The sequence below is a fragment of the Micromesistius poutassou genome (genome assembly GCF_964030765.1).
Source record: "Micromesistius poutassou genome assembly, chromosome: 20".
NCBI classification, from domain to species: domain Eukaryota; kingdom Metazoa; phylum Chordata; class Actinopteri; order Gadiformes; family Gadidae; genus Micromesistius; species Micromesistius poutassou.
Genome location: NC_140290.1, coordinates 12844937 through 12857849, shown reverse-complemented (window position 1 = coordinate 12857849; position 12913 = coordinate 12844937). Strand labels below are relative to the sequence as shown.

Sequence of the window (12913 nt, the reverse complement as noted above, 5' to 3'; positions counted from 1 at the left end):
CCACTGTGTGTTCATGCAGCCGGCTTCTGACTACGGGTATTGAACCCCATGGGCTTGTTGGTGCATCTGTTCCTCTGCCAACAGTTATGTGAACCGTTTCAGTGACCTCATCCCAAGGTCTCAAAGATCTGTGCTCAGACAGGACCAATCCTGTTTCTGTTACATTAATGAGTTGTGTATAGAAAGCCAAACACTACTACTACTACTACTACTAGTTGGCCTACATTTAATTGTGCTGTTACTGAAGTTAAAAGCTTCTTTAAAGTTGCACCCATGCTACCATGAATCTCCAAGAGCTGCTCATGAACTGTATGAGGGTATGTACGTACAACAACCTAAAGTATGCCTCAGGTTACAGCTGTGTGGATGTACTTGGTGTGTAATCTATTCTTCTTTTGGAATAGAGCACAACATGTACACCACGTCCTGGTTGACAGCCCATATGTTCCACTGTCTAGGAATAGAACAGTGTGCGAGATAGCGGAGAAAACACACACATATTCAAGGTACTCAATCATCCAGCACAACTTCCAACACACATAGATAAAAGATACATATTTCCGTAGTGTAGTCTTTTATTCTACAGTTGAACATTCAACGATACCGTTGAAAGGGATTTAGGATCAGGGAACTGTGGTGTACAAACATATTGACCAATGGCGTGGCTGAAAGGTGTTGAATGTACCGTATGCTGCGCATTTATACAGATATTAGTGGAGAACACAAGGTGCCTTTCAGTCAGTCAGGCGCTAACATTAGCATTGAGAATTAACAGTTGTCTTAAAGCCGTCCTTAATATTTACAGTTGTTCCGCAGACTACTCCAATGACCCCTGTGTTCCATTTAAAAATAAAAATAAAACATGATACATGATTATTTATTAGTTTTGATTAGTCCTATTTTATATAATACTGGCATTTTTAGGAGCATGGTAATGAAAAATATAATATTCACTAGTACGCTGTGATCTGGTACAATGAGCAGGTTTGGCATACACTATTTCAATAATGTCTACAGACTACACATTATTATGAACAACACTAATCATTATACTCAAACACATAAAAACTATTTTCTTGAGGGTTCAAACTTCCTGGGACACAATAATATTCAGAACATCGGATCCAACAGGCTCAGAATACACATGCTTGGAAATATGATAGAGATGTTATTGGATTGTTATTAGATCCCAAAATATATATTGTATAAAAATAGGAAGGATCGAATTGAGTACAATCAAGCCGTGCCTGGTCTTGCACGTGACAATGGGAATTATCAGAATACTGACTGAATACCATCCAGCTGAGGGCATTTCCGAATAGTCAGGGCCAGCACTTATAATATATACATACACGTGCATATGCAGGATATCTGTTCGATACATCATTTGCAGGACTAGGGTGCCTGGGGCAGCTATGGCACTGAAAATGGTTCACAGGGCGCACATTTGATTTATCTGAGAGAGAATCAAAATTATTCTCTCTCAGATAAATCAAAATTGAAAGACCTTTAATCATGGGAAATGTTTACGTTTGCTCTCACACAACGGTGACATTCACAAGTCTGTGGATCGGTCTGATTGACTTCAGCTCAAGCCATCTTTTAACCATTATAACCATTGTTATTTCACATTTGAAGACATTTCTTTTATGAGCCTCAGTGCAACACTGTGCTCACTGTGATGGTCCATAATCAATTAAAATAATGATTAAGTCGGTTATAGAGTGAAATATAGATTTTCTGTTAAACAGGATTAATATACAAATGAATTCATTTTAAAAGCTTATAAAACCGGTTGTGCCACTATTATCGGGGCAAATGCGACCACCAACACTGATGGTTTAAAATCATTTTGATTTAAATGTACAATAATTTAGTATAGGGAGCGTACATCCAAAAACAATCAAAACATACAAACAAATGTTAATAAAATCCTAAAATAAATACTTTCTGCTGGTTGTGTTTTGTGTGAGGGGAAAAATTAAGTGCTCCTATTGGCTGTCCTAGAACCTCAGGCTCACTGGTCAACCCGAATACATTTCAACTTCCGTTCTTTAGTGTACCGTTGGCTGAGGCATACTAGTCATACTAGGGCCTAACCATGAAGGTTCCTATGGTTTGTCCCACACTTATTCAGGCCAGGCTTGTCCCTGTTACTTGCCCATCTTCTTTGGCTCCTTGCTGGGCATGCACCAGTCGTCCGCCTCCGGTGATGTCTGGTAGTGTCTCAAGGCGGACTGGTTGAAAACAGGAAGTCTCTCCACCGAGTCTGAGGACAACGCCTGGAGGCCGATAACAACAGCACAGCTTGGGGTCAGTGATGGTCCTGTGTGTGTGTGTGTGTGTGTGTGTGTGTGTGTGTGTGTGTGTGTGTGTGTGTGTGTGTGTGTGTGTGTGTGTGTGTGTGTGTGTGTGTGTGAGAGAAAGAGAGAGAGAGAGAGAGAGAGAGAGAGAGAGAGAGTGAGTGAGTGAGTGAGTGAGTGAGTGAGTGAGTGAGTGAGTGAGTGAGTGAGTGAGTGAGTGAGTGAGTGAGTGAGTGAGAGAGAGAGAGAGAGAGAGAGAGAGTGAGAGAGAGAGAGAGTGTGTGTGTGTGTGTGTGTGTGTGTGTGTGTTATCCTCACCTTTAGGTAGATGACGGCTGAGGTGCCGTACCCCTCCATAGAGTACAGTTGCAGGTCTCCTTGGAAGTACTTGGCATACAGACGTGAGATTGGCAGGCCGTAGCCAAAACCAGCCTACAACAGGAGACAGAGGAAAGTGGTTGGTTTAAACATTTAACACGTTAAACATTTGTTTGGACTGTCCCGGTCAACTTGTTTAAACGTAAGCACAAGGTTACTGCAAGCTTGCCCCACTGAGTATTAAGAGGTGTTTGCTTTGCAACTCTAAAGTTAATGTCTGATCTAAGAAAATGTCAGCTGAGACATCCTAGTAAGTAATTCATTTTTACAAATAAATAATGCATGAAAGATAACTTTCAACATAAAATAAAGCCTAGGTTACTGTGTAAGAAATATGCTGAATTCAACATTGAAACAAACCGGTAGTTCAATAAAGCAGGTCGGCTTAGAACAGGGGTGTCAAACGTACGGCCCGCGGGCCTAATCCGGCCCGCAGTGTAATTTAATCCGGCCCGCCAGATAATATCTAATATCTAATAATGTCTATCAGTACATATCGCATTTCAGTGTCAACGCGCGTCTCGGCGCGGTAACCCTGGCGCATAAACTCCGGCAGCCCGTAATCCCCCCCCCCCCCCCCCCCGTCAACAATTCCGCCCGTGGACCCTGTTATAATGTAATGTCCCCAATTAATGTAATGCAATTGGCCCGCCGGTATATCGCATTCCAGCGTTAACACGTTGACAGTCCAGAAGGTTACCAGTAAACCATGTAAGGTGACTGCCTATGTGTGTGCATGAACCGTTTTTCTCTTTGGATAAAAGCATTTGCTAATTGCCCTAAATGTTAATGTAAATGTCTTTGCACTCTTTGACTTTTTTTTAAACAAATAAATACAAACAACCTTATCTCCATTGTAGCCCATCTGTACCGTTCTCAGTGCACCAGCACATTTTATTTATCGCATATTGCAGTGTGTAAATAACGTGAAACAATGAAATTGAAACCCCACAAATCTACACTGGTATTAAACCAAAAAATGGTGTCTATGACGCATTACGTGACTTGTGTGTTTAAGGAGCAGGCAGGTCAGAGGGGGGTCATTCACCAGGGGAGCATTGCGGGAGTTATCTATGTGGACGGGACTGGGGGCAGTGGAGTACATGTAGCTGAACAGACGCTCGATCTTCCTCAGGGGAACTCCTCCTCCTCGATCAGACATCTATCAGACAGAAGCAGAGCAGGGAGAAAAAGGTGCCATTTTATATTTGGAAGGAAGGTGTCTGAACAAGAAAGAACATCCCAACTGGCTGTACTAAATCCCATTCATTCACTTTTTTCAAGTATTGTAATTGCTTTAGTAGTTTTGTATTATTTCCAAATAAACATGCCTTTGCATACACTCAGGTCCACATGAACGGTGTTTGTCCAAACGAGTCACGCCTTAATTACAAAAGGACACCAGTGTGTTGCTATATATACACAATGCACAGGAAAAAGGAACACATGTACTTATAGCTATTGCTGTACAGTGTTCACTGGTTCCCACTGGTTGTTTTTTTCATGCTGCATCACAGTAATACAGTCTTCCCCTTTACTTGTCCATGGATTGAAGTTACACATGTGCATATATGTATTGAAAAAAGAAAAGCACTATGTATCATACAGAAAAAACGACGACGAAATGTCAACAAGAGGAAAACATAGAGGGCAACAGGGCCGAGCAAACGCTGTCCAGTTACATCCGCCTCTGTGTACACTGCTGCAATCTCCACGCAGGGTTACTGTGGTATCTGTGTACCTTGATAGTGAGGTCCTCCGAGCCCAGGGAAACTCGGACTTTGACTGGTGGCAGAGTGAAGCTCGCCTCATGGGTTTCTACTGTTGCTCTCATGGCATTCTGAACAGAGAAGCACACACGCGCACACACACACACACACACACACACACACACACACACACACACACACACACACACACACACACAATCTTACAAGGAGCGAAAGCATGAATGGAGAGAGATAGTGGTCTTTCTTTGTGCCACAGCAGGACATTTAGTGGATTGCACTCTCCGTCTCTCCAGTGTTTACAACTCTACTCAGTTAAGCTCGGGAGGGGGTCATTCAGAGACACTTCTGTCCCCAAAGTGCGGTGGATTACGTTTTTCAGTACCTTGAAGAGCTCAAACAGCATGTGGTAGAGGTGGGAAGGCACGTAGACGAGGTGAAGAGGCTGGTCAGGGTTTTTGGCTGCGGAACACGAATTGGGTCAGTTGAGGACACAGAGCAATAGAGAGATGTAGGTTGTGAGTAGAAAGTTGGATGATAAACGAATACACAACTCTGATTAAAGAGAGGTATTTGCAGCCCCTGGTTAAAGATCAGAAACTGCTACAACCAGCTACAGAGAGAACATTCTATATATTAATGAGTATGATTTGCCTTATTTTAGCAGATAGCAGTTAATAGCAGAAACATGTTCAGCATAGTCGAGCCTTCTAGATTTAAATGCTTTAAACCATTATTAGCTGATCCCCGCTGTAGCAGGTTGAAATAAAGACACAGGTCCTTTAAAACTCACTGAGAGTGAGTGAAAGTGAGAGTGAGAGTGACATAGAGAGAGAGAGAGAGAGAGAGAGAGAGAGAGAGAGAGAGAGAGAGAGAGAGAGAGAGAGAGAGAGAGAGAGAGAGATTATATTATCACACATTCTAATTGCTTGGCCTACATGGACATTTCAGGGAGGCAGGACTTTTGACACAGTCTTGTTATCGCACATGCATGGTCGCAGACACATACACTGAGGGGGAGTTAATGGAGCTGCCTCTTGCCCTGCTCCCTGAGCCAGGACACACGTACTGGCCTGACCTTGTCTGGTTCTCTGTCCCTTACATCTCTAAGACAACCAGGGGAGAAGGGCAGGGGTCAGACAGCGAGAGAGAGAATGATATATATATATATATCAGTGGCGGCTGCTGGTCTTTCAAAGAAGGCATTTTCTGCCTACATCATATAAATTGTCAATTTATTTATATGTAAATTCTGCTCTCTGTTCCTTTTCAAAGACATGCTATGTAACCCTGTCATACCAACTAGCTGTCTTTTACAGTGACTTGACCAGTGTCCTCTCAAAGGCCAGCAGAGCTAGGCTGCTTCAACGGCCTTGACCCATAGTTACAGGTGTAGGACTTGAGTCGCTTTGAAGAGGAGAAGCTCCTTTATACCTTTATTGCAGATGTAACTCCAATTGTTGCCACTAATGAGAACAGTTTGTAAAGCTGAGGCATTGCACTGTCCAACTCCATGTCTTTAAGGAACACAAAGAAATCACACAGCTTTCCCTTGTCACCCTGCAAGTCCTGATCTGAATACAGGAATACAGAATACAGTTCAGACCTCAGGCTCCCTGAATCAAAGTGATGGCCAACTACCAAAACGATATTAAACTTGAACAAGAAAATGTGGGAATTCTGTTAAACTGAAACAAGGATGAAAATTGTCTAGCAATTTCGCCAAGCAACTATCAAGAAATATGTTGCAGTTTGTCTTTCAACTCGCTTGCAAAATCTGCGATGGTATTGAGGACTGAAGAGAGCTCCAGTGATGTTTTAAAGTTAAAAATCGCTGTCAATCAAACGGCAACTCAGTCTTTCGCAGACCCTCCGATCATCATGCAGAAGCCCAGCGTCCAGGCCAGTCCACTCCTCCATTCACCCCCAGAGACGCTGAGCGTCCGTGGAGGGACATAATTGCAGCATTATCCAATGACCGTCAACTTTCGACGCACTAAAAAAAGCTGTTCTATGCAGCCCCTTGAAGTCGATGGACTCTGAGCTTCAACAGGCAAATGCACTGTGACGATACGAGAATGTATGAGAAGGAAATCGAGTCAGTCGACCTGCGATAAGCAACTGATTCTGAACAAACTCGTCTTCAAGATGGATGTTCTAACGCATTTTTAGTCAATGAAATGTTAACACAGTATATATTTGACCATTTCATTTTTGAAATTTTAGGGGAAGCTGAGCTTCCCTTGCAGTCTTAAAGAAATCGCCACTGATATATATATATACATAGGTTCACCACCCCACTCTCATATATGTATGTACATGCAGATAGGTATGTGTGTGTGTGTGTGTGTGTGTGTACATGTGTATGTGTGTTATGTGAACTTGATCACTGGGCCACTTTTTCTTTTTCTCTTTGTTTACATTGCATTTCTGGAACTTAGCCACTTTATTTACACTTTATACTTTACACTTTAATTTATTATTATTTATTATTTACAATTTATAATTTATACTATTTATACCGTCTATTTTGTTTGCCCTATTTGTTGTTATTTGTTGTTGTTTGTTCTGTTTGTCTTGTCTTCTCCTTGCTTTAGCATTTCGTTTAGCATTTTCCCTTAGCGTCTACTACTATTATTATCCTGTGTTTTTCTACTTCTGCTGTACTTCTCTACGGGGGATTAATAAAGTTATATCGTATCGCATCGATAGAGAGAGTGGCAGAGAGAGAACAATAGAGAGGGTGGCAGAGAGAGAAGGACAGAGAGTGGTAGAGAGAGACAGAGAGAGAGTGGCGCAGAGAGAGAGAGAGAGAGAGAGAGCGAGAGAGAGAGAGAGAGGAGAGAGAGAGAGAGAGAGAGAGAGAGAGAAAGAAAGAAAGAGAAAGAGAGAGAGAGAGAGAGAGAGAGAGAGAGAGAGAGAGAGAGAGAGACACAGACAATGATAGAGAGAGTGGCAGAGAGAGAAGGATAGAGAGTGGTAGAGAGAGAGAAAGAGAAAGAGGGAGAGAGATTCTGTGTAGGTCAAAGGCCTTTATGCCGGGTGGTTTCAGAGTGCTGACATTCCCAGCTGATGCAGAGCAGAGACAAGCTAGGGCCGCGGCTTAGCCAACACATTGTACAGTCATTGGATCACTTGGCCTACTTTCAACAGGCGCTTGGTCAGACCTAGTTGCTCGTACATGCATGGTGCCCCGAATGAAGGAAGGAAGACGGAGGAGTGAAGGGGAAGGCATGGTGTTGGTACTCACAGTTGACCAGAGAGATCTCCATGTCAGGGGAGGTCAGGTAATACTGCTCACACAGCATCTTAGAGGCTTCATAGGCATCTGCAGAGTCACGTAGACACAGCTCAAGTTAAACATTGGAATATGCTAATGACGTTCAATATTGAACCTGATTAGATTAGATTAAGGAAGCGTCAAGGGAAACAAGCCATGACTATACTTTTCAAACACTAGGGCTTGAGGGGAAAGAAAACTGCTTATCTGTGTATACAGTACAGCGAGTAGTTCCTTATCTCAACGCGAGCCGCTGTGACTAAGTATAGAAGCGGGCCGAGGCAGCCATTTACCTTTGACCACCTCCACCACGTCACAGCTGGGGTCGATGCTGCCGATGTGCTTGGGGTGCGCCGGGTTGACGCTGCCGTCAAATATAAGCGCTGCGGAAGCACACGTACACACACACACACACACACACACACACACACACACACACACACACACACACACACACACGCACACACACGCACACACGCGCGCAACAGGAGCTAGTTCACACACAGCAGGAGCTGTAACGCATGCGCGGTGAGGCACAGGCCTGCGCACACACACACACACACACATAGAGGAGGCAGCAGGTCGGCTCCTAGTGCAATTTGTACAGTTCACCACCCCCCCCCCCCCTTCCCAAACAGAACTCACATATCACCCATCATGCAGGGTTCGGGGTTCGAACCAAAAGGGGAACCGCCATTGCTGTGGCCGAGCCTAGCTTCCTCTCCGGCTGGGAGTTTTATTGTCTCATTAAGATGGGGGAGTGTGCACGTGCAAAATCTCACGTGCACACTCCCCCCCCCCCCCCCCATCTTAATGAGAAAAGCGTGCTTTAAAAAAAAAAAAAGCTGCACTACTGTGCCGCTGTGCAGAGCGCAGCGTACTCACTGTGCTGGTTCATGAGCATGCGCGTGGAGATGCGGCTCATGTAGAAGCGGTCCAGGAAGTACTGAACGTTCTGGTCGGTCACCGGGTCCACGCCGAACGCCTCCTTGTACTCCACCACCCCCTGCGCCATGGTGGGCACCACGTCGTTGTGCCTGTTCCTCACCGTCACCAGCGCCTCCGTGAACCTGAGGTCAATCCATACCGGCCAGAGGTTAGGGGAGGCAGTTTTAGGGATAGGGGACGTCTTTGACTGTAATGCAGTCTGCGGCCCCCCCCCCCCCCCCCCCCCAACCCCCACAATGCAATTGGGGACAATGCAAACAATGTAAACAACTGCAAACTTTCTCAGCAATTTCCTCTAACACTGATGACATAATGAGCATAGGGAATTATGTCATATATATGTCATTATGTCAAATATCCAACCAGGAGGGATACGATTCATGACGAGAGAGTTGACTAGCGTGACTTACTTGGAAAGGACCTGTTTATCGCCTGGGTCTTGCTCCAGGAATTCCACAAGCTCCAACAGACTCTGTGAATACCTAGTGGAAGTGAAATGACTTGCCTCAGACATGGCACGTGAAGGTTCATGACATTAATAAAGAAGCACCATGTGGGAGTCTCGTGACGACACATCAGCCCCCGATTTGGAGAGCATTAAGAGCAGCAAATTAAAACTTGCGGTGCACAATTTAACCTGACATTAAAACTCTCCCCCCCCCCCCCCCCCCAAACACAAACACACACACACACACACACACAGTGTGGGGAAGTAGCTTTGGGAGTGTGCTAGCCCAGCAGGCTAGCACTTTCGTTCTGCCCACATGCTGTAAGAAAGTAGGTGAAAGGGGACAGGGGCAGTGCGCGTGCGTGTGACGACGCGCTGTCTTGATCCTCTGGCTGACCTTCAACAGTTATGACTGTATGTCTTTGAAACTCGAGCCTGCAGACAGTGATCTTTAACCACTGTGTTGAAAACAACCCACAAAAACACGTGTGTACGTGTGCAGTGGCTCGTTTTAGCTTGGAGGCTGACTGCTGCATGAGGCCATTACTTTTTCCACACCAGTTTAAAAAGGGAAAAACCAATAGTGTATTGAGTATAGTGGCAATGCAATGATGATGGCTAGATCGACAGGAAGGGGAAGATTGGGTCAGGGAGGCTGATGCCTTAGAAAGACCTGACAGAGGGAGTGAGGGGAAACCAGGGGAGATGGGAGGGGTTAACTTATAACAATGTCATTTCTTTTTCACTTCTTCTGTCCTGGAGCTATGATGATCTATGATGATCTTCTAATGTGACAATGATTCTCAATGACTGAGACAGCATGGTACCAGTATACAGAACAACATGCACAGGACCAACATGACTAGGATTTTAAACTAGTGGTGAGAAATCATAGGCCACAAACTCTCCTTGTAATAACAACAACATGAGCTTGTTGTGAAAGAAGCGACAGTTGATGGGAAAGGTGGGAGCCGTGACGTGTGCGTAAGTGATAAGAGTTGGACTATGCAGCGGGCGTGCATTGACACGACTTGAACTTCAGGAAGTTTACAACAAAAAGAGGCCAAGACATATTTCCAATGCACACTACAGTAACAGTGAATACACTGTTCTGCTGAGAATTCAATTAATATGGAGAAGAATGGAATCCATGAGGGACTACCGAATAGGACCACTGGGCCTATTGGGCCTTGATTGGTTAGGAGGATGACGCCCCAGGGTGCAGTGGCATTGGCCCTGTGTTCAAACCATCTACTGTTTTATATCACAATATGGAGGTAGCCACTGTGGCTTTGCCCATATTATTGTGACGCCATTTAAAAGTCAGACAGTTTTATTATCAATCTGTTACATCTTTATGAAAACAATCATTCTCAATGGCAACCACACAATTTGCATTAGAGACAGTTATTAAGAGCCATGGAGAACCTAACCTAGCATGAAAGACGTGTGTTTGTATCTACTTTAAACAGAAGTTGTCCCTGGTCTGTCAGGTCCTTTTCTGATAAGGGAGAGTGGAGTATACATTATATGACTGCACCCTCACTTATTATACACGTAACATACCCAATGTCTGAGAAATAAAGAAGAATCATTTGCTTTTTTGCTCAGGCGAGTCTACTGCTAAACATTGCTTTTTGGAGACTAAATAAGAATCACTAAAGGATTATAAATGCTAATAAATAAATAATCCAAGCCAAAGGGCTTGTTTAGTGTGTGTAAACATGACTTGCTCACTAAGAGGAAGCATAACTTGTTATGACATGGTTTAACATGGTTTCAGGGCTAGGTCCAATACGTGGGTGATTCAGAGATACAAGGTAAACCGACATGCCCTCTGAAGGTGGTTCATAAAGCATCTGCCGAATCCAGGTAGAAATTCAGTCTATATTGATATAGGGGGAATGGTAAATAAGCCATGCGTACAGGGTCAGATTTTCCCAGGTAAATCTTCTGTCTCTATTGGCATGGGTGGCATGGGTGAAATGGGAAAGAAGCCACGCCTATAGGGTCTGACTTTTCTCAGACCCATACAACTTTATATGATGTTGTGTTGACCGCGCTATGTGTAGAACCAGAAACTAGTCAGAACTGATGTTATGTTAGCACTACAAATATCTGGTCCTAAGGTTATCGCGTGGTTTAATAAGGTATATGATATAATAGATTAATCACTAACCAGTCCCCACCCAGAAAGGAAGAGGGAGACTCCATTCGCCATGCATCAACGCCTAACAGTTAACTAATGAGCATTTCATTTTTATTCAAATCACCCATTTCAAAGAAAACGGTTAGGCACAGTGGATTATTTATGTTAATCTACTGTGAGAACATAATAGGCCCACATATGTTATCTGTGAAATTATTACCTCACAATATTCTACCTTGAAAGGAAGATATAAGGGTGAGAGAGTGAATGCCCCAGTTTGTTGTTGTTGTTGTTGTTAATAGTTATTACACAAGAGTGGAAGGTGAACAGACTGTCTGTCTGTTCTGGGCCATGCAGCAGGTGGGGGGGCCTACCAGCTGGTGAGGAGCCGAAGGGAGGGAGTACCAAGGAGCTTGTCGGGTAGGAAGTCAATCTCCTTCATGATATTGGCTAATCTGACCGGAAGTTCTTGGCGCAGGAACACAAAGGAGGTTTTCTCACAGGCATCGGTCGACCCTACAGTCAGATGGCACATGCACAAAACACATCAGCAAAAATAAACACATGTAGAACAAGTTTCATTGGGTCGCGCTTGTGTACGCCTGAGGAGAACGGTTACCGAGTGTCATACCGGCAGAACTGCATGCATGGTGGCCTACTGAGGAGATATAGACTATTATGATCTCATGCTATGCTGTCCAGTCTAAAATCCGTCCAAACGACTGTGTTCAGCTGTGTGTTCAGCTGTGTGTTCCAGACAGAGCAGTGACATTCTGGATTTAACCCGTTATGTATAGAATTTGACGAGTGCCTATTCGAGGTGCATTGCTGCCTCACATTGCTGTTTTTATTCATAATACTGCACTGTATTCATCTCGTAGTTTAACCTACCCAAAGACTTGACATTGCATTTGCAGAACAGCTCACGCATAGTCTCAACACTTACCAAAGTCAATGAATTGCTTCATAGACAAAGGCGAAGGGGAGAACTTGGCGAATCGTTCCACTTGTTTTGGTATCCCGACCATCCGGCTGTTTTTCAACAGATATTGTGCAAACTTCATATTTCCCCAAGGTTGAATCACGTCCTGTTATTAATGTCAATGGGGACACAGTGCCCTTTCTTGCGAGCTCCAGCCTTGCAGACGTAAACGGACCAGGCAGAATTCAGTTACGCGTTATGCATTCAGCGGCTTTCGTTATAGCGACATTATTAAATTAAGGACACCCCTAATGATCCTCCGCGTTTGATCCTCTGTGTACCATCCTTGAACTTGGAATCAATTTCATTTTTCGAGCAAACAACTTGACTTATGTGCAGCAATTTTGTTGACAGAAAAAGTGATGAGATGGCCACTAAATTCAACCAATGAGGCGAGAGATAAACTGGATTTTGTGGGCGGGGTTTATGATGTTTACGTAACTGCTGCTGGTCAATCAGGTCAATTGGGGCCATAAAACCACGTCAAAGAAGTAGGAGCATTTTTAAATAATCCCAATAATAAATAAAATAAATAAACAAATTTCCGTTATTTTGAATTAGATAGCCTACATTATTGTTGTCAGCGCGGGTAACAGCTGCACCCTCACACGACCACCAGGGGGCAGCGTTTCCTAGACACGGGACGCCGCCAGTCTGTCTCCTCTCTCCGTCTCCTCCCCATCACCACCCTGCCCTCT

At 44.1% G+C, this 12913-nt stretch overlaps 1 protein-coding gene across 1 annotated transcript; it reads right to left on the bottom strand.

The window, feature by feature from the left end:
- Positions 1–557: 557 nt before the first annotated feature.
- pdk4 (pyruvate dehydrogenase kinase, isozyme 4) lies at positions 558–12565 on the bottom strand. The gene is made up of 11 exons (XM_084484987.1): positions 12180–12565; positions 11608–11749; positions 9047–9118; positions 8574–8758; positions 7982–8071; positions 7659–7736; positions 4794–4870; positions 4423–4521; positions 3730–3843; positions 2622–2735; positions 558–2282 (listed from the first exon to the last, which is right to left on the bottom strand). The coding sequence occupies exons 1-11, from the start codon at positions 12295–12297 to the stop codon at positions 2154–2156; spliced, it is 1218 nt and encodes a 405-aa protein (XP_084341113.1). The 5' UTR covers positions 12298–12565; the 3' UTR covers positions 558–2153.
- Between the last annotated feature and the right edge of the window lie 348 nt (positions 12566–12913).

Excerpts from the sequence above, each read along its gene's own strand:
- pdk4 (XM_084484987.1), bottom strand. The coding sequence starts at position 12,297 with ATGAAGTTTGCACAATATCTGTTGAAAAACAGCCGGATGGTCGGGATA. Across the intron at positions 8,759-9,046 it reads GATAAACAGGTCCTTTCCAA|GTTCACGGAGGCGCTGGTGA; the intron begins GTAAGTCACGCT and ends GATTGACCTCAG. Across the intron at positions 2,736-3,729 it reads ACTCCCGCAATGCTCCCCTG|GCTGGTTTTGGCTACGGCCT; the intron begins GTGAATGACCCC and ends CTCCTGTTGTAG.